Raw genomic sequence first — 21,997 nt, 5'->3', positions numbered from 1 at the left:
ATGGGTAAAGGCGACTGCTGAGCTCTGCCCATTCAGTGATTGCCCCATCACTCCCTTCATCTGCTTATAATCACTGTGTGCTCACATTACTACGTGAAGCTCTCTGAATATGTACAGCTCTGAGGACTGCCCGATTCATGAATCCTTTCTTTATTCAGATAAACTCTGTTAAATTCAATTTGCCCAAATTTTGTTCCTTTCCTCTTTACAAGAAGAACAGAGGAGCTGGGCAAACAGCTCAGTGGTTAAAGTAATTACCCCTATTATGGAAGACCTGGGTTTAGTTCCCAGCATCCACATGTTGGCCTACAGCTGTCAGTAGCTCTAGTCCCAGGAGATGCACAGGCAAGGCACGCAAATGATGCCTAGACATGCATGTAGTCAAAACACCCATATACATAAAAAATGAAGATTAAAAAGAAGAGAGAAGTAAATAATTTGTCAAAACCACAAAGCTAGGAAGAAGTAGAGGTGGGTCCCGCATCTGTGAAGTCTTGCTCCAGAGCCCATCTTTATCATCATAATGTCCTGTGTGTCTAAAGCCTAGTTCCACTTACTGTATTCCAAAGAAATGCCACCTCCTCCCTAACCTGTTGGGCCCCCCTTCCAAAGAGAAAAGGAACAAAGATCATCTCCTTCACTGTGAGAAGACACCCTTTCTGTAATCCACCTGACCTGGTGGAAAATTATCTTGAATCTAAGAGACCATTCAGGGAAGATGTGACATGGGATCCCTGCTGACCAGAGCATTCTCACATTCTTCCAAAGGACACTTAAATCATAGCTCTTATCCTCCCATGGAGATGCCTTGGACATGGCAGTCACAGCAAGAACTCTTCTTTACAGGTCTGGGAGATAGCAGTAAAAGCTTCTGGGACCAAAGGCAGCCTTGTTTGTGCAGAGATAAGCCTGTCCTCCATTCAAATGGCTCCCTTCTCATCCTTTCAGCCCTACGTGAAATAACACTGATCCTGTGTCACTCTCTAGCCTTCCACATGACTCCACACGGCAACCGATGGGCAGTCCAGCCCTTACATAATTAGAAATTACTTCATTGGCTGATCTGTTACCACTTACGTATTATTAGTTTTCTCCACACAATGAGGAGAAATCTGATCTCTGTCATTTCTAAAAAGGAACAGCTCAGACTCAAGAGGTCAGCAGAGCCCTGCTGCTACTAGGACCTCAACTACGAGCCTTTCCCACCTCCTCTCAGTCCGGGGTGGTGGCCACTGATTCTTGGGGTTTCTTAGTTTATAGCTATGTCATTCCAATTTCCACATTTATTGTCACATGATTTTTTTGTTTTTGTTTATTTCTTTTTTATTTTTATTTGTTAATAAAAATTCTTTTCTTATTTTTATTTGTTATCTGTTGGTTGGTTGGTTTTTTTTGTTTGTTTGTTTGGTTGGTTTTTTTTTTTTTTTTGGTTTTTTTTGTTTGTTTGTTTTGTTGTTGTTGTTGTTTTGAGACAGGGTTTCTCTCTGTAGCCCTGGATATCCTAGAACTCACTCTGTAGACCAGGCTGGCCTCAAACTCACAGAGATCTGCTTGCCAAGTGCTGGGATTAAAGGCGTGCCTGCCTGGCGTTGCATGGTGTTCTTGTGGGTCTCTTCATGTGTCCAAACTTCTTCTTTGTATTAGGATTTCATTTACAGTGGATCAGTAGAGCCCTACCCTACTCCAGTACAGTATAGCTAATTGTATCTTCAAATGGCCACTACTAGCCTCTGGGACTGTCAGAGAACAAATTTTAGTTGCTGAAGCCTCACAGCATGGCATCATTTGTTACAGCAATTATAGAAAGCTACAAGAAACATTTTACCTTTGTTTAACCTAGGGTTTCACCATATGCTTCTATGACCAAATAAACATTTTCACTGTGGTAGCTGTTATGAACTTTTCATTCTGCCAGGCAGCGATGGTACACACCTTTAGTTCCAGCATTCAGAGGCAGAAGCAGGCAAATCTCTGTGAGTTCAAGGACAGCCTGATCTACAGAATGAGTTCCAGAGAAACCCTGCCTGGAAAAACCAGAGGTTGGGGGGGGGGGTGGAATTTTTCATTCCTCAGCAGGACAAGAGGATACATGTGTTTTAGAAAAGTAAATCCAATTTTTCTGTTTTAGAGATGACCAGATCATGTGTGTGGCAGGTGTGGGCATAATGGCTTCATGCCATCTGTCGAGGTTATAAGTGGAATGGAGTGGGTAGCCATTCTAGCTTTGATCTAGAAGTTCCAACCCCCATTGAGGCTTCAGTAATGGTCACGCCTACAAGGCGGGGCCAAGAGAGGACCCTGAAGACTCAAGATCTGGATGCATGGGCTCTCTTGGTTCATGGACCCTGGACGCTGGAGATAGACTGAGCAGTGTTCTCCGCTGGACTGCGCTACACCTTTTCCAGACCCTGTAAACTATTTCTTCACTTGTAAGTTACCCCACAAAATAAACCTCCCTTTTAACTACGTGGAGTGGCCCTAATAATTTCACCAATAGTGGAAACTGGCACTGAGACACCAAGCACACTTGGACTTACCATTTATACCTGGTAATCCATTATTCCACTTATATGAACTAACCCAAGAAGTGGGTGACATGTTCAAGGTAATGCCTAGCATTGGCTCCCTTGGAACAGAGCAGAGCATATTTACCAGCTAACGAAGAGCTCTTGGGAGGAATTTTCTCAACACTTCCCTAGCCACTGGGAGAAAACATTCTTTTCTAAACACATGGCAAATTTGTTCCAGAAGCCAATCAGGAAAGCAGCTGATCGGATGGGAACTGACTCCTCAGGTAGCTAGGACTGAGTGCAAAGCAGCTGCATCCCATCCTCATCCCTCACCCGCTGCCACTGAGGAAGGAGTGAGGGGATGTGGCCTCCGCTTCTGTCTAAAAAGAGACAGTTTCATTTATAGACGTCTGCGTTTTTCTTCCATTTTTGCCTGTTCAACACTCCACCCTCCTCCCAAGGAACGCAGCATCCACCAGAAGTATCCATCCCAGGCCCAGTGAGGGAGAAGCATCTTCCCCTACCTTCCACTTGATAAGCGGCAGTGGCTGCTCCCCATCCGAACCCCACAGGAAAAGCCATGGCTGCAGAGATACAATTGTCCCCCTCGGCTAACAGAGCTAATGGGGAGGTCCGGACTTCAGCCAGGGGAGTTGAGCAGCTGTGAAGACCAGTGACCTCTCACCCCAGACCCAGAGCCTCAGAGTGCAAACACAAATGAAAATAAGAAGAGCACTAGGCCGGAGGACCCCACTCAAATGGCCACAGCTGTGACAAGGCTCAGAGTCCTGTCGTCCAAGATAAGGATTAGACTTTCTTCTCCCAGCTCACCCTTGTTCTTAACGGACTTGGACTGCCCTAGGTTCTGACCAAGTTAATATTTTCCCTTTTAATGTAGTACATGGACATGGCTTCTAAGTTATATAATTCTCCAAGAATACTCCTCTAACCAATTTCTCCCAATCCCCCCTTTGTGTGTGTGTGTGTGTGTGTGTGTGTGTGTGTGTGTGTGTGTGTGTGTGTGTGTGGTGTGGTGGGGGTGGGGAAGGAGGCAATTGAAGATACTGGTTGATGGCTTTCTGGCTTCTAGCACGACTACAGAGGGTATGATGACAACTGAGTTGTAAGCTTGTCTTATCTTTTTCCTCTTTGCTCCCCAGGCCTCTTTTTCTGAAATTGTACAGCCATCTGTCTAAATGTGGAACATTTCTACCATGGATAGAGCTTGGCTGGGCACACCATAGTAATGTAGATTGCTATTAACAAGGAGACAGGGTGGGAGGGGTGTCCTTTGGGACTCTCTGAACCAACCTGCAACTTTTCTTTAAGCCAAAACAGTCCACGATTAAAAGTTGATTTTTAAAACATTCTTGGGGAGAAAGAAGTTGGGCACAGAAAAGTTACTGGTTCCATTTCCTCAACTCTGAAGTGAGTTGTTCTCTCCGCAAGGACAGGAATATAAAGAGTGAAAGGATGTACCAGCAGGAATCCTAACCCTAAGAAGAAAGAAGCACTTACATATACATAGAAGATGGGAAGACGCTTAAGACATTTAAAAGAGGGTAATTGGAGACATAAGATTGAGCAATGAAGTTGGAGCTATTTAATCCAAAGAATTACTCAGTTCTGGAACAATCTTTATAAACCAAGGGTGGGGAGGGGTAAATAGTTTCATTATGGAGCACTAGATGGCAGTGTTGCAATTATTTAGGCTTACAAATGGGTTAAAACAAAATTGAATGTCCCAGTGTTCTGTCTGCAACAGTCCCTCCTGACTCCTTAGGCTATTCCAGAGTTCCTCTTCAGACAGAACAACATACTGCTCTGTGTTCCACAGTCTATAGAGTTATTTGCCCCCAAACGCAGAACTAGTCTTTCTCAGTTCTGGTCCATCATTCCACAGATCAATCTCTTGCTTTTCAGTATCAACAATTCTTTATACTCACAAACATGATTGAGGTTTCAAAGGGCTTTTTCTTCAATGTGGGATATGTATGGCTGTATACTATATTAGAAATTGAACCTGGGAACTTTTTAAAGCTGTTTATTATCGACTTCACTTAAAGTAATGGAAACTGGAAATAGTGGCCCATGCCTATAATGCCACCACTCAGAAGACTTGAAGTGGAAGGATGGAATGTCTCAAGCCAGCCAGAGCTACACGGTGAATTCCAAGACAGCCTGTGCTACATATGGAGACTCTATTGCAAAATAAATAGTAATGAAAAGACTGTTGACATAAATAATATACTTATTTGAAAAAAAGTATTTAAAAATATAGTAAGAAAAGTGTACATTTTACATTTTTTTCAAGGCTCCATCACGTCTCTCTGGTAGAAACAACTAGATGCATGTTTACTTCTTATGCAGTGTGCTATATCTTGGAAAATCCAGTGTATACTCCTAGAAGCATGAGAGATGAGGATGAAAGAAAACCACATAGTAATATAATTATTAAAATGATTTTGACCTTGTGGAGCCCTAAATGGAATTGAGGACCCCAGGAAGCCCATGAACCATATTGTGACATTGTAGACCTAGAGAGATGATTCAGTTGATACAGTATTTACTATGCAAGCATGAGGACCTGAGTGGGAATTCTCAACATCCATGTACAAGCTGGGAGGAAGAGGAACAGCCAACATACTCAGCTTTCACTGAGTATATTCCCAAAAGTACTACTTCTTGCTACAGGGATACTTGCAAGATCAAGGTTCAGTGAGAGATCTTGTCTCAAAGGTAAGATGTAAAATCACAGAAAGTTATCCAGAGTTAATTTCAGGCCCCCAGACAGGAGAGCCTGTGTGCATGCATGCATGTATGCACTCTCTCTCTCTCTTTCTCTCTCTCAGGCCTCTCAGTACTTTCTTCCTGTCCGTTTCTAGTACCTTCCATTGCTACCCACTATCTCTCTATCCTTCTTGCCTTTAGAGACTTTGCCTTTAGAGACTTCATTAGTGATTTCTGAGCTATGGCTCTATGACTCTAAAACATGAATTTTCAGCTACATCTTAGGGAAGCAAGAATTGCTCAATTCCTCTACTTTCTTTTCTTGTTTTTACTTTCAAACTTTGTTACAAAATCATTATAGCTGGGTGGCAGTGGCCATGCCTTTAATCCCAACACTCGGGAGGCGGAGCCAGGCAGATCTCTGAATTCGAGGCCAGCCTGGTCTACAGAGCAAGATCCAGGACAGTCACCAAAACAACACAGAGAAACCCTGTTTCAAAAAACCAAAAAAAAAAAAAAAAAGAAAGAAAAAGAAAAGAAATCATTATAAATTTAAAAAAACACCCATAGAAATTAACCAGATGCAAAGATTATACAACTCAATGTACTTTTCTACAGTTAGAGTAGCCATTTGAAACAGAAGCTGTGTAGTTTCACATTGGATTTTACACTTCCACTATCTAATATAATTTTATGTACTTACCATGGCACAAAATGAAAAACTCCTAATAGACTTAGAACTAGAGAAGCTATTAGCTTTATATCTTCTTTCACAACTTATGTCCATTGACTGTATTCAGTTCTTCCTCATCCCCTTACATGACTTTAGCCTTTCTTGTTCTCTTCCCACATACGTATTTGTTTATATATGCTTAAACATACACACACACATGTTATTCGCTAGATTTTTCATGAGAGAGAGCATACTTTGTTTTCTTTCTGAGATTGTATGACCTCTTTCAATATTAGACATTCTAAGTCCACCCATTTTCCTGGAATTTTTAGAATTACATTTTTAAGTACTGAATATTATTTACATATATATGAGTTACATTCAACTCTATAAAGTCATATATATAACATTCTCATTATCCATTCATCTATAGATGGACAAGTAGGTTGTTTCCAATTCTTTGCTATAGTGAATAAAACAGAAATAAATAAATAAATTTGGGGTACAAAGATCTCTGTGGTAGGGTATGAGATACTCTGGCTATATGCCCAGGAGTGAAATAGTTGGGTCATATAATAGTTCAATTTTTACTTTTTTGAGAAATCTTCAAACTGGTTTATTCACTGACTGTATGAAGTTTACACCCCCACCAATAGTGGGTAATGGTTCCTTTCTCTCCACATTCTCTCCAATATTTGTTGTTAGATTTGTTGGTGATAGCCCTTCTGACTGGAGTAAGATGGTATCTCAAAGTAGCTTTAATTTGCATTTCCTTGATGGCTAGAGATATTGAACACTTTTAGAATAATTATTGGCCACTTGTGTTACTTTTTTTTTTTCTTTTTTCTTTTTGAAAACTGCCTGTTTGGTTTTGTCTATATATTTGCTTGGCAGTTTTACTTTCTTGGTATTTAGCTTCTGCAATCTTAAAATTCTAGACATTAGGGCTGGAGAGATGGCTCAGTGGTTAAGAGCACCAACTGCTTTTCCAGAGGTCCTGAGTTCAATTCCCAGCAACCACATGGTGGCTTGCGACCACTTGTAATGAGATCTGGTGCCCTCTTCTGGCTGCAGGGACACATGCAGGCAGAATACTGTATACATAATAAATAAATAAATCTTTAAAAAAAAAATTCTAGACATTAGCCCCTTATCTGGAGTGTGGCTGGTAAGGATGTTCTCCCATTCTGTGGGCTATCTGTTAATGCTGATGATTTGTTGTATGGAAACCTCTGATTTTCATGTAGTCCCATTTGTGCTGTTGATGTTCTGTTCAGAAAGCTCTTTCCTTCCCTAGTCTCTTAAAGGGTATCTGCTTTATTCTAGAAGTTTCTGGTTTTAAATTAGGGTTTTTGTTCTATTTTGAATTGGTTTTTATACAAGGTAAGATATAAGAATCTATGTCATTCTCCTGCAGGTAGAAATCCAATTTTGTAGCAGCTTGTGTTGAACAGTTTGGTTTTTGTTGTTGATGTTGTTGTTGTTGTTTTCCAATGTGTGTGTTTGCTTTCTCTCAAAAATTAAGTAGGCATAGCTTTGTCATTTTATTTCCAGGTCCTCTATTGTATTGATCTTTTTTATTTTTATGCCCATATTAGGCTGTCTTTATTACTACAGCACTATAGTATAATTTGAGGTTGGGTATTGAAATATATCCAGTAGTGTTCTGACTAATTATAACATCTGACTTCTTTGGCTATTCATGATCTTTTTTTTCTGTATGAATCCTTGTATTGTTTTTCTGAACCTATGAAATATGACATTGGAATTTTCATAGGTATTGCATTAAATCTGTAAATCAATTTTGATAGTGTAGCGATTTTCACAATATTAATTCTGCCAATCAAGGAGGAGCACGGAATGTCTTTCTATTAGTCCTGTTCACACAGAACGAAGACAGTATCACTTCAACAACTCATTCAGGAATCAACACCAAGTTTAACCAGTACCCTAGCTAAATTTCATGCAGATATTCCTCTAGGAAGAGGCATAGGCTCAGAAGAAGAGGAATTCAAAACAAACCCATTTCAATGGATCTGTTTAACAAAGCATCACAAAACATATGGCACAACCACCATCCATGCCCCATCACCAACTCCCCTAGAAAGGAATCCAATATTACAGAGATAGATGAAATGTCTGAAAAAAATTTAGAGTCTTATTGCATAAATGAATTAATGAATACATAGAAAAATCAAACAAACAGATGCACTAATTAAAGTAATCTATCTAAGACCTTGACAAACTAGTCTCCAAAATGAACCTAACAGTTGATGAATGGAAGGTGAAAGGGGAATGAGCCAGCAAGCAGCATTCCTCTACTTTCTTTGCAAGAAAAGAATTCTGACTTCATTGCTTCATCCAGAGTGACTGAAATCTAGAGTTATTTAGAGCCCTTCTACCTCATTTCATGATTTAGGCTTTATGAAGACCAATTTTCAAAAAAAATTCATGATTCTATTCTCTATCTCCTAATTTTTCTCCCTATTGGTTAATATAAAGACACCCCTACTCTGAACCCACCATAGTCCATAGTCTTTTGACTATGGAATTTTCTGGGGGCCGGGGGTTGTTTTGGGTTGGGTTGGGTTTTTATAGTGCTATGAGCAAACTCAGCCCTTGGACATGCTTCACCGCTGGGCCACAATGCTAACCCATTGACTGTATCACAAAATCACATTGATCTTTCTGAGATCCTACTGTCTTCCCTCTGGCTCATGAGCGTCACCGGCTGCAGTATGGTAGCTAGGAGACCTCCGTGCCCTGGGAAATGCTGAGATTGGTGTGTTACTTTCTCGCTGCTGTGCCCCCAACACCTGACACAAGCAACTTCAGGAGGGAGGGTTTATTTTGGTTAATGGAGTAAGGAGATACAGTTATCATAACAGCTTGGTCTGAGTGAGCATGGGTTATCAGTGTAGTCTCTTCTCATCTCTATGGATTAAGAAGCAGAGAGAAATCTGGCTAGGGCCTGGGCTGGCCAAGCTAATAACTCTTGAGCCTTGTTCTCTGTATCCCTACTCTGCCAGATAGGTTCTATACCCAAAAGGTTCTAAATCCTTCCAGAACAGGACAACCATCTTGGGACCAGGTACTCAAGCATGTGAGCCTGTGGGGGACACTTCACACTCAGCTCATAACAAAGCTATAAATGCTCTACCCTATCAGGTTAAAAAAATTAAGTAATTTCTGTTTAATTCTTTGTCTATAAACTGTTTTTTTCATGCAATATATTTTGATCATATTCTTTCCCTTTCCCCAAAAATTCTGTTTCCTGAGGAAGAGTTGATCTGTGGGAGAGAGGAGGTTGGGGGAGGGACTAGGAGGAGTGGAGGGAAGGAAACGGTAGCCAGGATGTAATGTATGAGAGGGAAAAAAATCTGTTTCCTAAACTGTAAAGCAAATGGTCTTGTTTTAAAATAAAGGGTTGGCCTTATAAATCTTAGCCTCCTGCTGGAATTACTGAGCTTCTGAAGCTCAATTTTTCCATTCTTATGTATGTATTTTTTCCATTCTATGTGTATTAGCATGAGAGCAGGGTTGCAATTGAACATTAATTTGTCTGTTTATAGCAGAGGTGCCTAGACATCAAAGCCAAACATCTTCCTCTTTCCATCTGGACCCATTCTCCAACATCATTTGCCAGTTCTCTGGTACATACATAGCCCCAGGACTGTGTCCTGGGCAGTACAGTCAGGCAGGATTTGTGTACAGGGCTTCTGTCCTGATTCAGTACGTGATGACTCATGATTCATGCATGGGTCACCATTCATTCCCCTTTCATCCTCTGGTTAGAGATACAGACTCTACTGGAAGATGTCAAGGTTCCTGTAACGCCTGGGCAGAAGGAGACTTGCACTGTAGAATGGAGCAAAGACTCTGTGTTGACCACCCAAGCAACTTTAGTACGACACCATTAATAAAAATACATTTTCACTTTACTAAACCACTACAGTGAGAGAGGTGCTAATAAATACTCTGAATAATAACTAGATTTCATACACACACACACACACACACACACACACACACACACACACACACACACACGGAGTGTAGGGGGTGTGTCTGAAGGTCCAAGATGCTTCCTCCAGCAGTGGGTCTTTATCAGTAAGAGGGGAAAATGAAATGAAGAAGAAAGTGGAAGAGAATGAGGTGAGAAGTAAGAGGGGGACAGCCCTCCAACTTTGGTGCAGTGGAATAGCCATCCTTTATATTCTGCATGATCTGCTCAACACTGACCTAAGAAGGCACACTGGGATGAAAGTGCTTTCTAAGCAGCCCCAGTGACTCCTATTAACCATGTGCTATTCCTCATTTTTCAATAATTCTAATTGTAATTGTGAATCTATTTTCCATAAGGTTTTCCAGGCTATCTCACGCATCAACTTTATTGCTTTAGCCTGGAATTACATAAACTCACTGTGATAATATCAGTTTCTCATGCATGGAAATGCATGGCCAAATTAGTTCTAATGGTATTCTTAGTTCCTCAGTAGACAGAGTCCATCAAAATATGGTTGGAGGAAGGAAACCAATAATGGTCAACTTCAATTATGAGAATCTGATTTTTATGATGCACGTAGGTTCATTTCTAAGAGCAGAAGACAAAGACATTTGCTCAGCTGGGCTACCTGGATTCCATTAAGCTGCCTCTTGGTAACAAAATCTGAATTTTGTTTGCACTATGCAGACTACATGCTTCTCGAAAAGCTGACATAGAGTCCCACCCAATAACTCACTCTTTCCAGGGACTTATTTATGTCCATCTCCATATCTCATCTTATTGGTTATGAGGATTGGATCAGACATGGGTTTGACATCCAATTCAAGCATTGAGATGCCAGGGAAAGTCCACCTGTGTCTAAAAGACATTTCTCCTTCCACTGAAGCTTGGTTTGGGGTGTTTGTTTGTTTGTTTGTTTGTTTGCTTGTTTGTTTGTCATACTATTCATGCTATGATTCGGTGAAGAAGTGCTCCACAGACATTTCATAGACATAAAGAGGGCCAGCTTTGGGACATACAGAACAAACAGAAGAAAGACCATTGCAGGATCCATGAATTCCTTTACGGTTCAGAACTTTCTGAGTTGGGCTTTCTGTTTCTTACAAACAAAATTTTCAAACTCGGTGTGTGTGTGTGTGTGTGTGTGTGTGTGTGTGTGTGTGTGTGTGTGTGTCTGTGTGTACTTTATGTTTATAATCATATAGTTAACCATGAACAACATGCATTTGAATGTCATGGTTTAACTTAGATATAAATACTTTTTGTTTCACAGCTATTGGTTTAATTTTAGAGATTCCTATTTTAAAAAGCTTACAGATGAACTGCACAACTTTGAAACACTGAAAGAAAACTAAGCAAAACATATAAAAAACTGTGTAGACAAAAATCTACTTTATCATTATTACTATAAAATTTATATTGATCTATTATAAAAGGCTAAAATCCACCAATACCCATGTGGTCAAGCTAATCTAACAATGGCTGTCTACCCACGGAAAGTCCAAGAATCTAGTAGTTGTTCAGTTTATGAGTCTGAATGTCTTCACTGGTCTTGAGTATGTACTGGAATTCTAAAGAAGCAGGCCCTAATGTTAGAGAAGGAATGAACTTGCCGTCACCAGTGAGGGATTGCTGGCAAAGAGTACAACTTCCTTTCCCGGAACCCTTTAGAGAGGATGCCATTAGAAGTTGTGTCCCAGATAAAATGTGGATCTTCCCACCTTAAAAGATCCACACTACAGGTGAGTCTTCCTACTTTAAAAGACTTAGTTAAGAAAAATCACTCAGGGGTGTACCCAGCTTCTTGGGCTTTAGTTAGTTCCAGATATAATCACATTGACAGCCAAGGATAGCCATCACAAGCTGCCTATAGAAATACAGGCACCATCACAATTGTAGAAATGAAAACCAAAGTACAGATGTAACAACATATCACAGCAGCCTGAAACTAACTGCAGCATGCACCCTACCAGTGTGATCATTTCTGCTTCCTCTTGTTGCCAGTGCAGAGGCAGCAAGTGTCATTGGGAGTCTACTGAAAACACCGTGACACAAATTGCCCCTACATGAGCTGCTCTTCTTCCAAGAAACTGCGTATCACAACAAAAAGTGGTTTCTCACTGTCTTTGCATGGTTTTCAGCACTCCCACCAGACACAATACCTGTTCACAGACTGTTTTTTTGCTGTTCGTAAAGCTTTTGGTCAATAGCAACTTACTTAGTTAGGTTCCTAGGGAGACAAGGGTTATAACTGAATTTTCTGCTACTTTCAGCAGTTGACATCCCTAACCCCCATGTCATTCAAGGGTCAGCTGAATACATGTTATATATTCACTGTCTGCCCAAGCCTGTGTTTTGAGTGGATGTTCGTAAATGATTATATACACATGTAAGTTAGAGGTGTGTGTGTGTGTGTGTGTGTGTGTGTGTGTGTGTGTGTGTGTGTGTGTGTGTGTGTGTGTTTCTTGTGGGGCAGGCAATTCCTTCTTTTCCATTTTCATTCTGTTGCTGTGGGCAACACAATGACAAAAAGGAACTTCCAAGAGGAAAGAGTTTATTTGGCTATACTTCAAGGTCACAGTCCACCACTGAAAGAAGTCAGGGTGGGAACTCAAGCAGAAAGTTGAAGGCAGGCTTATTTCCTCTTCCACACACCATTACCTCTGACCAAGAACTCCCTTCATAGCCAGAGTTGCAGCAGGAACCTTAAAGAATGCTGCTTACTAGCTACCTCACAGGCACATGGTCACCTCACTTTCTCATACATCCCAGTCCCACCTGCCAAGGGAATGGTACTACCCACAGTGGGCTGGCCCTTCTGACATCAATTAACAATCTAGGTCATCACCACACAGAAATATGGGCAATCCCTCAACAGATACTCTAGGCTAACTAGGACAGAGGCTGGAGAGATGGCTCAGCAGTTAGGAGCACTGGTTGCTCTTTCAAAGGCCCTGAGTTCAACTCCCCGCACTTACATAGCAGGTCACAACTGTTTGTAACTCCAGTCCCACATGCTCTCTTCTTGCCTTCCTGGTCACCAGACCTATGAATTGCACAGACATACATGTAGGCAAAACACTAATAGAATAAAATAGAAAAAATTTCAAGCTATCTAGAATGCCCTCCCAGAAAAATGAACTCTACCTTTCTTAAATTCTGGCCCAATCTTATCAACCTGAAAGTAAATGGGGCGGCAGTAAATGGCTATGGTTGATTCAGTTACATTATTTACATTTATTCATTGAAGACTGCACAGTCTTTAAGATCCAGCACAAAAGAAACACAAAACAACAGCATTATATCACTCAACATCTCACACAAGAAACAAAGACAAAGACCATCCTGCTATATAATTAAGGATTTACTAGTAAGTAATTTTCAAAACAACAAAAAATGGTCTACCCATCAAGGTGCTGACAGGCTGAAGCTAACAATGGCATAGGAGCAATCACAAATCCCTCTCCAACAGCAACTCCTGGGCTTAGAGCTCTCATTCTAAAAGGCAGTGAGTGGAGACAGAGCCTTGGAATTCCTTTTGGGGACCTTCCAACGAACACCCACAGCTGTGCGATCAAGTTCCAACAGTAGCACACTGCAGGACATTATTTACAGTGCAGCTGCCAGAGGCTCCATCCTCTTTATCTGTGCGACTCAGATTCATCAGATATGTTATTCACACAGACGGAGTTGGAAACTCAGGTCGCCCTCTTAGTAATACACTGTTCCCAATACAATCCACTCTTGTATTCCTACAGAGTATCTGAAGACATGTTAAACTGAGCTGGGATTAGGGTGAGGCAAGTAGGCGCCTAGGGGGCAGAATGTAAGGAGGCACTGTTGTTGAAAAGAAAAAAAAAAGTTGCTCAAGTTCAAAGGCCTTGCTCTAGAGGACAAACTGGTTTGATTTCCAGAGTGTTTGTGGCAATGAGCAGGTGTGTTATATGCCTCGGGACTAGACTGTAGCTAATCTGTTTAAATCCCACAGGTGTTTACACATTGAGAGGATCTTTGATTATTAATCTCACGTAGAGTCAGAGTTGGGGACTTCAAAAGGGTTTTCTGCCCACAGAAAACCAAAGTGTTGTTTCAGAGACCCACATTCTTAAAGAGAAACAGAAAAGAGTGGAACTGGGGGGAAATAATATAAAATTAGAATGAAAAGGAATGCAAATAATAAAGCAGTTTTATTTTATCGGTTTAGTTGACATAGGCTAGCCTTGAAATCCCTAGACAGATGAGGATGCCCTCCAGCTGTTGACACTTACCCTCACCTTCTCAATACTCTGATCACTGGTGTGAGTCACCATACCCAGTTTTACAAGATGCTGGGGATTGAACACAGGACCTTGGGTAAGCTAGGTGAGCACTCTACCAACTGAGCTACATCCCCAGTCCAATACAGCACTTCAGACAAAGCAGATTGGAAAGCATTATAGCACTGAAGCTTGTGGAGTGTTAGGAGACCCTGCTCCAATTTTCCTTCCTGAATCCATACCCAGAGGCTGCCCCAGGTCTGTGATGGTTTTCAAATTCCTCTCTACCTGCCATATGCCGCCCACCTCTAAACTGAGCTGACTAAAGTGCCTTTGTGTATAATGTAGATTTCAACATACCTCCATTCCAGTGGACTCTTCTCTATTCCCAGACAATAGAATTCCATCCAGCCCTAAAAGCTCCAGATGGATCCAGTGACCAACCTTGTTTCGATCCAATATCGTTTATCTGTAGCCTGCTCCATGTATCTAAACCACAGATTGCTCTGGAAATTCAAGCTTCCGGAAGAGCTTCCAGAAGTCAGCCACGCGGGAATGATCTTTTTCCTTCTCCCTCTGCTCACACACATCACAGGGGTTCAGTTCACAAGCTCGTTTTTGGTTTGGGAATTTGGTTTTGTTCTTTATCATTCCTGGCTTTTTAAATCTCTCATCCTCCTTTGTTGGCTCTGCTTCAAACTTGCTTCTCTCTTAGTTTGGTTTTTAACTTACCTTCCATGAACTATCAACTTACCTTTTAAGATCACGTTTCTCCAGTGAGCCCCTTGCCTTGTGTTTCCATTGTCTGGTGTATGTCCCTTAGCAGTTGCTTAAAATGTGTTTAGTGGGCTGTCTTCTTCTCAATTCACTTACAACTTCTCTGAACACAGGAATTGCTTTAATCAGACAAACTCAGTTTAAATGTGAAAAGTTGGTCCTTCGCCCCCCACCACCTAAATTCATCAGTCCATTCTACACATTTGCATGGGGGATATGCCCAGAGAAATGCTAGAAAAATAACAGTAAGCCAGGGAGAAACCATGTCTCTGAGCATGTGGTCTGGGTGCAAATCTTCTTCCAGCTTACTAATTAAAGCTCCCCAGATGCCACACTTGGAGTAGTTTGTGCTTCAATGGTTTGTGTGCTAGAAGCTTGGTTGGTGTGGTAGTGTTGAGAGCTAATGTAAACTCTAAAAATATGAGCATGTCAGCCTGGCAGTGGTGGCAGATGCTTTTAATCCCAAACACTTGGGAGGCAGAGGCAGGTGAATCTCTGAGTTTGAGGCCAGACTACTCTACAGGGTGAGTCCCAGAACAGCCAAGGCTACACAGAGAAACCTCATCCCGGGGGGCGGGGGGTGGAATAAACAGCAAAAAACAAACAAACAAAAAACCCTGAGGTATGTCAATCCCAGCATGCAAAGAAAATAATTGACAGTTGTAGATGTAACCAACCGTTTTATTAAATAAGAAACACAGAACCAATGTAAAAGAGAAAGCTGAGAGGTCAGAGCTCAGAGCTAAAATCTCACCCTTCCTCCTACATGCTCCTAGCTTCCTGAAAGAGACCTATTTCTTGTCTGTCTGTCTTTTCATAGTCTTTTGTTCTGCCTTCTCATTGGTTGTAAACCCAAACACGTGACTGCCTCGTCACTGTCTGTATGTACAGCCCCCCAGGTCTTAAAGGCATATGTCTCCAATGCTGGCTATATCCCTGAACACACAGAGATCTATGGGATTAAAGGCGTGTGCTACCACCGCCACACTCTGTCTATGGCTCTCACAGCTCTGACCCCCGGGCAACTTTATTTATTAACATACAATCAAAATCACATTTCAGTACAATTAGAATACCACCACAGACAGTGCCTAGAAGGAAGTGACTAGATTGTGGGGGCCACAATCCTCAGAAGTGATGAAGGTAGGTTTTTGAGGGACCTCAGTTAGTTCCCACAAAACTAAGTTATGCAATGAATAAGCCTGGTTGTTGAAGCTCTCTGGTTTCCTGTCCCATCATGCTTTCTCTTCTTCACATGCCCTCAGCATTGCAACACCATGGGATGGAACCAACAGTGTCATCAGATCTTGAATTTACTTCCTTCCAACGGATGAACTACATAAACCTTCATCTATTACCTGGTCTTAAACACTTCGTTATAGCAACCGAAAATAAATGTTATCTTTGTTTTAGTAGCATCTCATGAATTTCCCCAGATTTCTTGAGGAAGAATATGAGAGTAGATACAGAAATATCTAATTTTCCTAAATGTTTTGCTACCATTTCTTTGCCAACACTTTACAAAACTAGAACAGAGAAAGGAGCTGGGGAGGGAGAGGAGAAGGGAGAAGTATAGACCAGTATGGAAGGCTGCCTTGCTTGCTGCTCTAGTCCATCAGGCCTTATTAGGGAAAGGAGTCATTTGAAAGCACTGGATATAGCGGATTTGGGGCTTTTCAATTCAGGACACAGACACCAAGGATGTTCTTCAGCAGACTCCATAGAAAACCTACAGCTACTTAATCTTGGCATTGCTGGTATAAAGGTCCCTCCATCCAGTTTGGAACACTGGTGGTGTCCCTGTCTTCTGAAGACAATACATTCCAAGTAAGGGAGAACTATGAATTAACTCGTGATTTCTGACACCCCACCAGCCTTCAGCTTAACATTTCTGTTTATAGCATCTGAATCTGTACTATAATCAGTCCACTTTAGGTATTTATAGAAGTTCTCATTTTACATGTGGGTTTTACAAGTTTGCATCTTCATTAATGATTTCTTATATTAGTCTTGATACGCGATGAGCAAAATTCATACAAAGCAGACAATGTGTTAGAATCTTTCTGAAACCAAAATGAGGCCATAGATAGACCATGGCGGTGAATCGCTGGGTGGGAAGGGGTGAGACGGCTCATCAGGCAAAGTTGATCATCAAGGGTGCCCAAGCTTAGAGGACCTCAGTTTGATCCTTGGATCCCACTGAAAGGTACAGGAAGAAAACCGACTCCACAAAATTGTCCGCTGACCTCCACATGTGTGCCATGGCATGCACATTCACAGGCACACAACTGTATTTTTTCCCCCTTGGGAATGTGTCTTGTATAAAATAAACTTTAAAAACAACAACAAACTCAATGGGAGGGAGCACATGACAAATTAAGATGATCCTAAAAGTCTTCCTGTTTCTGTGGTCAAAGCTTCATTGAATAGGCAGTCATTATTTATACGTGTAAACAGACACCATAAAGAACGTGACCAGAGCTGGGGGCTGGGGCAGCAAAGTTTCTGGGGATGGCAGAAAGCTTGCCCTAATGGCAGATGTGTCCTTCACCAATTCTAATGCTCAACTAAACATGACATGAGAAACAAGTTTTTGAAGGGCCAGGAGATCATTTATACACATGTGGGAGGAAGTTGCAGATGTTTCAAAGCATGAATGTGGGGAGCTTTCAAAGCGAGAAGGGAGCCATATTTCAGTGTATTTTCCCTGAGAATACTTCTATCCAACTCCAGCAGAAGCCTCCACACCACTGGGCACAGAAGATCAAAGTCTGAAGGAAACGAAGATGTTGGAAACCAGGAGAGATGATGGAGCCACAGAAAGGAGAAGGCTAAATTTAATAAAAGGGCCCACTTGCATTGTTTGTTTTTCTGGTTATGTTTAACTTAGGAAACTGATGCCAGTTCTCTGTTCGCCACCACGGTAGAGATTTTCCTTCATAAACACATTTTCAAGTAAATACATAACATAATATAATACATAACATGTAGTAATAATTCAGAGTAAAGTTGTAACATGGGTATCACAAAACTATGGCAAGATTTCAAAGGTAGATTCCAAACATCTGAAATTTGTGGCTGCTCTCAGCTAAGCCTTCATTTTTTCATCCTTTTAAATCCTGGGCTTATTCTCTTTCTATCTTCTGTGCACTCTGACAGGAAGGGGGAACTTGGCCATGGCCATTTTTTGGGGGGAAGGCAACTGAAATTCTGTTTTCCACCTGCAATTGGTACCTTTTATTTTCTGGAATGGTGAAAGGCAAGGACAGGGACGCAGGTTCAGGTATCAACCATAAAGCAATGGCTCACTGACTTGTGACACTGGGGATTGAACCCAGGGCCTTGTGTGGACTAAGCAAGCACTCTTCCACTGCTTCAGAGATAAGATCACTTCTGTCCTTTGGATACAGGCATCGAGAGAGGGGCCGTCACTAAAATGAGGACCTTACAAGCTGCTTTGGGAAGAACAGAGGCCAGAGAGGCCATCCTAGGTTTGCTAGTGTCCATAATGGGAGACAGATTTGGGTAAGAAGATGAGTCTCAGCCCTCAGCCTCTGCTAGTTTGTCAAGTGCCAAGTTATATCAGAAGTGAGGTTAGTATGTCCCAAACCACATCATGATCTTAAGATAAAGCAAATACTGAAGCCTTGAATTCATCCATTTGCATATTCTAAGGAGTATTTGCTGCTACAGGCTAGCTGAAGTCACATCAAATAGGCCACTGTAGCATACGGACTATTTGGAGCTAAGGTATTTTAAAAACAACCAAACAAAAAAGATGCCCTGTACACTCTGGATAAAGAGAAAAAAAAGCATGCTCATCACCACAGGGACTGGGGGAGCATTACCACCATGTAAAGGGGACTTGCCTAAACCATGACAGAGAAAAATTTCTTGTCACAAAAGTCCAGGAGGGGAAGGCTCAGAAAAATTTGCACACAAAAATGGGTAAGTTTAGGGCCTGGAGAGATGGCTCAGTGGTTAAGAGCACTGGCTGCTCTTGCAGAGGACCTAGGTTCAATTCCCAGCACCCACAAGGCAGCTCACAACCGTCTGTAACTCCAAGATCTGACACCTTCACATAATACACATGCAGGCAAAACACCAGTGCACTAATAAGTAATTTTTTTTTTAAGAAATGAGAGAGTTTGACCTTCTTTTAATTGCCACTCTTTGTCCAACCTGTTGCATGAACATGAGGTTCTGTGACTACTTGGGTCTCCATTTTCCTGAAGATCCATACGCACATGTAAAAACCTGTATACTTTTCTCTGGTTGGACTATTCTATGTGAGTTAATTTTCAAGTCCAGTCGAAATTCTAGGAAGGTAAATATAGTCCTTTTAGTTGGATAATATATAGAAATGCATTTAGCTCAAGGTCCTAAAAGCCAGGAAGTCCAAGGGTACAGTTCTAGCAATTAGCAAGAAAGGGCAAGAGTCAGAGAACAGCCTAGAAATGGTGCAGAAGTCAGCTCTTTTTATCCAAAGTGTACTCCACGATAGCCACCCCAGTCTTATGGGAATGGCACCAATCCATCCACAAGTGCAGCACTCTGGTGACCTGATCATGTGCTAAAGGTCCCACCTGTCCACACTGTCACATTAGGGGTTAAGTTGCAGAGCGCTTTAGGGACACCAACAAACCATAGCAAAGGCAAAATGTTGCCCCCTCACCCCCTGCAGCTAAGCTCTAGTCCCACAGCACAGTTTGAAAAGTTCCTTGTGTGCTATTGCTCTGAAACTTTCCTTGGATGCTAGAGAGAGAGAATCAGAAATGATAAAAGTGATAGGAAAGACAACTAAGGACATCACTCAGCCCCCTTCTAATTTAAGGCATACAGATGTTTCTTTTGGAAAGACAAAATACCAGCGAGTGTTGGTATATCCATTTTTGGCTCTCTTTCTCCAGCTTGTGTGCAGTTCTTGTTTTATTTCTGCCTCTGTTATTTTGGAAACCTCAAGACTTCAGCTAAAAATAAGGACTTTCCTTTTGGGCATGATGGCTAATGAATATGGCTAATATTTAGTTTGGATTAGTGCCACCCCCTTTTTTTTCTCCCAAATTAACTGATTTCTAAATCAATAAATAATTGCTTTATAATCATTACAGCATCAGTGGTTAACAGGCAAACGTTTAAATTCCTCTGAATTCACTTTATTTCTCTACAGTGTCCATTCATTCTGTTTGCTTCTGGTCTACTGCACTGTGGCTGTGCTAATATGATTTTTTATTTTTACTTCCTCTATGGGTTTCTTTACTCCTCCCCTCAATGTAATTGTACATCTGGCCTTCCAAGAACTTTAGGATCCTGGATTTTGTAGCAATAGACAACAGTACACTCACTAAAGACCTTTTCCTTTCACAGAATTGTCCATACGCATCTCTATAAAGAATAAAAAGCTTCACACATTTTAAAAATAGTATGATTTCTTCACCCGTTTTTGATGGCTTAAGCAGAACTGTCAGTTTTGTCAGGCTAGGGGATAAAAACCATTTTTATTTGCAAGGCTCTCCGCAAATATGCTATGTAGGCTTTTATAGTTAAAAATGCATCATCTCCTCCAAGTGTAAATATTTTCCTGGGATGAGAAATGCAATAAAACCACAGGTCCCCAGCCTTTGTGGCTGGTACAAACAAGCCTCGCTTTCTGAGCTTTCAGTCTTTAAATGCGACAGCCACGGGTTTTATTTTAAAGGTTATACTTTGCATTTCCCCCTCAAACGTGTTTGCAAGATTTATTCCCGGGTGGTTAAATCTTTCCAGGGCTCTGAAGTCACCTGCTAGGATCGGCCCCACTTTACATATGGGAAATCACTTACAGGAGAGAACAGTGTTCCCTTTGTATCTCTAACCACACTTGGGCTCAGCCTCACCTTCACAATTAACTGAGTTTCCAAAAATCATTTTCCTGGCCTGCAATAGGATCCTCTTCTTCTCTCGCAAAGCAAAATTGCCTTATCCCAGCTCCACACTTTAGCTTTTAAATATCCACAATGCTTCTACTCTTCTGGTGGATGTAGCTGAGCCCTCAGGAATCATGAAATAACTTAAAGGCTATGCAGCTGTAGGAGAAGTTCCTCCCCCATCTCCTTTCCATATGTAGTGTGTACATATTCTTTTACTCAGATTTATTCCAAATATGTGGTTATTGAGGTTGTGATATGTCTTCATTTATGTCTGTGTCTTTACAAATGCTCCATGATAAGCACATGTTGTCTATGAAAAGAGGGTAAGAGTCTTTCTCGAAATGAGACCATATAAGGAACATACAGATTTTACAGACCTGCAGCAGACCCTGATCCTAACTACTACTATTCTTCAAAAGCAGGCTGTGTACATTCCTGTCCAGCCAGCCAGAAGACAGGAAGCACAGCACTACACAGGCCTACTGTTCAAGCTGAACACTTGCAACAACTGTTTTGAATGGCAGCAGAAATGCATTGAGTAATAATGTCACAACTTGCTGCCAATCATTTGAGGCTAAATAAAGAAAACATTCCAGAGGCTCTTGCCCTTCTTCTGTCTGGTCTTTCTTTGTCCACTTTAATATCTTTTTTTAAGCAGTACGCTTGTAGTACAGCTGTTCTTTGTGTCATGTGGTTTAGCAGTTAACAGCCCACAGCCCCTTCCCACTCTACCATGGTCAAGTGGAAGCAAGCCTTCATTCCAAATCGTAAAAATGTAGAACTAAAAGGCCCCATTCATGGAGTTTTCAGAAGACTCCTCCAAGTCACAGAGCCTTTTGAGAGGGAAATGAAAGTGAGAGTCATTTAGGACGGTGCCACATTTATAAAGAAGAAGAGCCACGAGCCATGGAGCTGCATGCAGACACAGTGATATGTCAGCAAAACCACAACTCAAGTCTAAGTTTGTACATTCCAAGTCCTACATCTCATTTCAGCATTCTCATCCACTTGAACATACAATCTACTATTACTCTAGTGAGACAATCACATGTTTAATCTTAGAGTCCATATGCCAAAAGAATTTCCCCTTTTCCTTGGTACTTTAACTTGCCAGGACATCAGAGGAATCTCTTTCT

General features: G+C 41.4%; 1 protein-coding gene across 3 annotated transcripts in view; it reads right to left on the bottom strand.

Moving 5' to 3' along the window:
* LOC102928098 (cytosolic beta-glucosidase) overlaps positions 1–3,346 on the bottom strand; it is a 142,617-nt gene extending 139,271 nt beyond the window's left edge. The window contains exon 1 of one of the 3 annotated variants that reach the window (XR_013042898.1): positions 3,035–3,345. Coding sequence is in view for 2 of the 3 variants with exons in the window: in XM_076546279.1 (XP_076402394.1) it covers positions 3,035–3,092 (58 nt within the window). In the remaining variant the exon portion in view is untranslated. Of the gene's footprint in view, positions 1–3,034 lie in introns of all 3 variants that reach the window. The other 2 variants (XM_076546279.1, XM_076546278.1) reach the window with 2 other exon arrangements.
* Positions 3,347–21,997: the final 18,651 nt, after the last annotated feature.

The sequence above is a fragment of the Peromyscus maniculatus genome, chromosome 10, assembly GCF_049852395.1.
Source record: "Peromyscus maniculatus bairdii isolate BWxNUB_F1_BW_parent chromosome 10, HU_Pman_BW_mat_3.1, whole genome shotgun sequence".
Lineage (NCBI taxonomy): Eukaryota > Metazoa > Chordata > Mammalia > Rodentia > Cricetidae > Peromyscus > Peromyscus maniculatus.
This window is presented reverse-complemented; position numbering and strand designations above follow the sequence as displayed.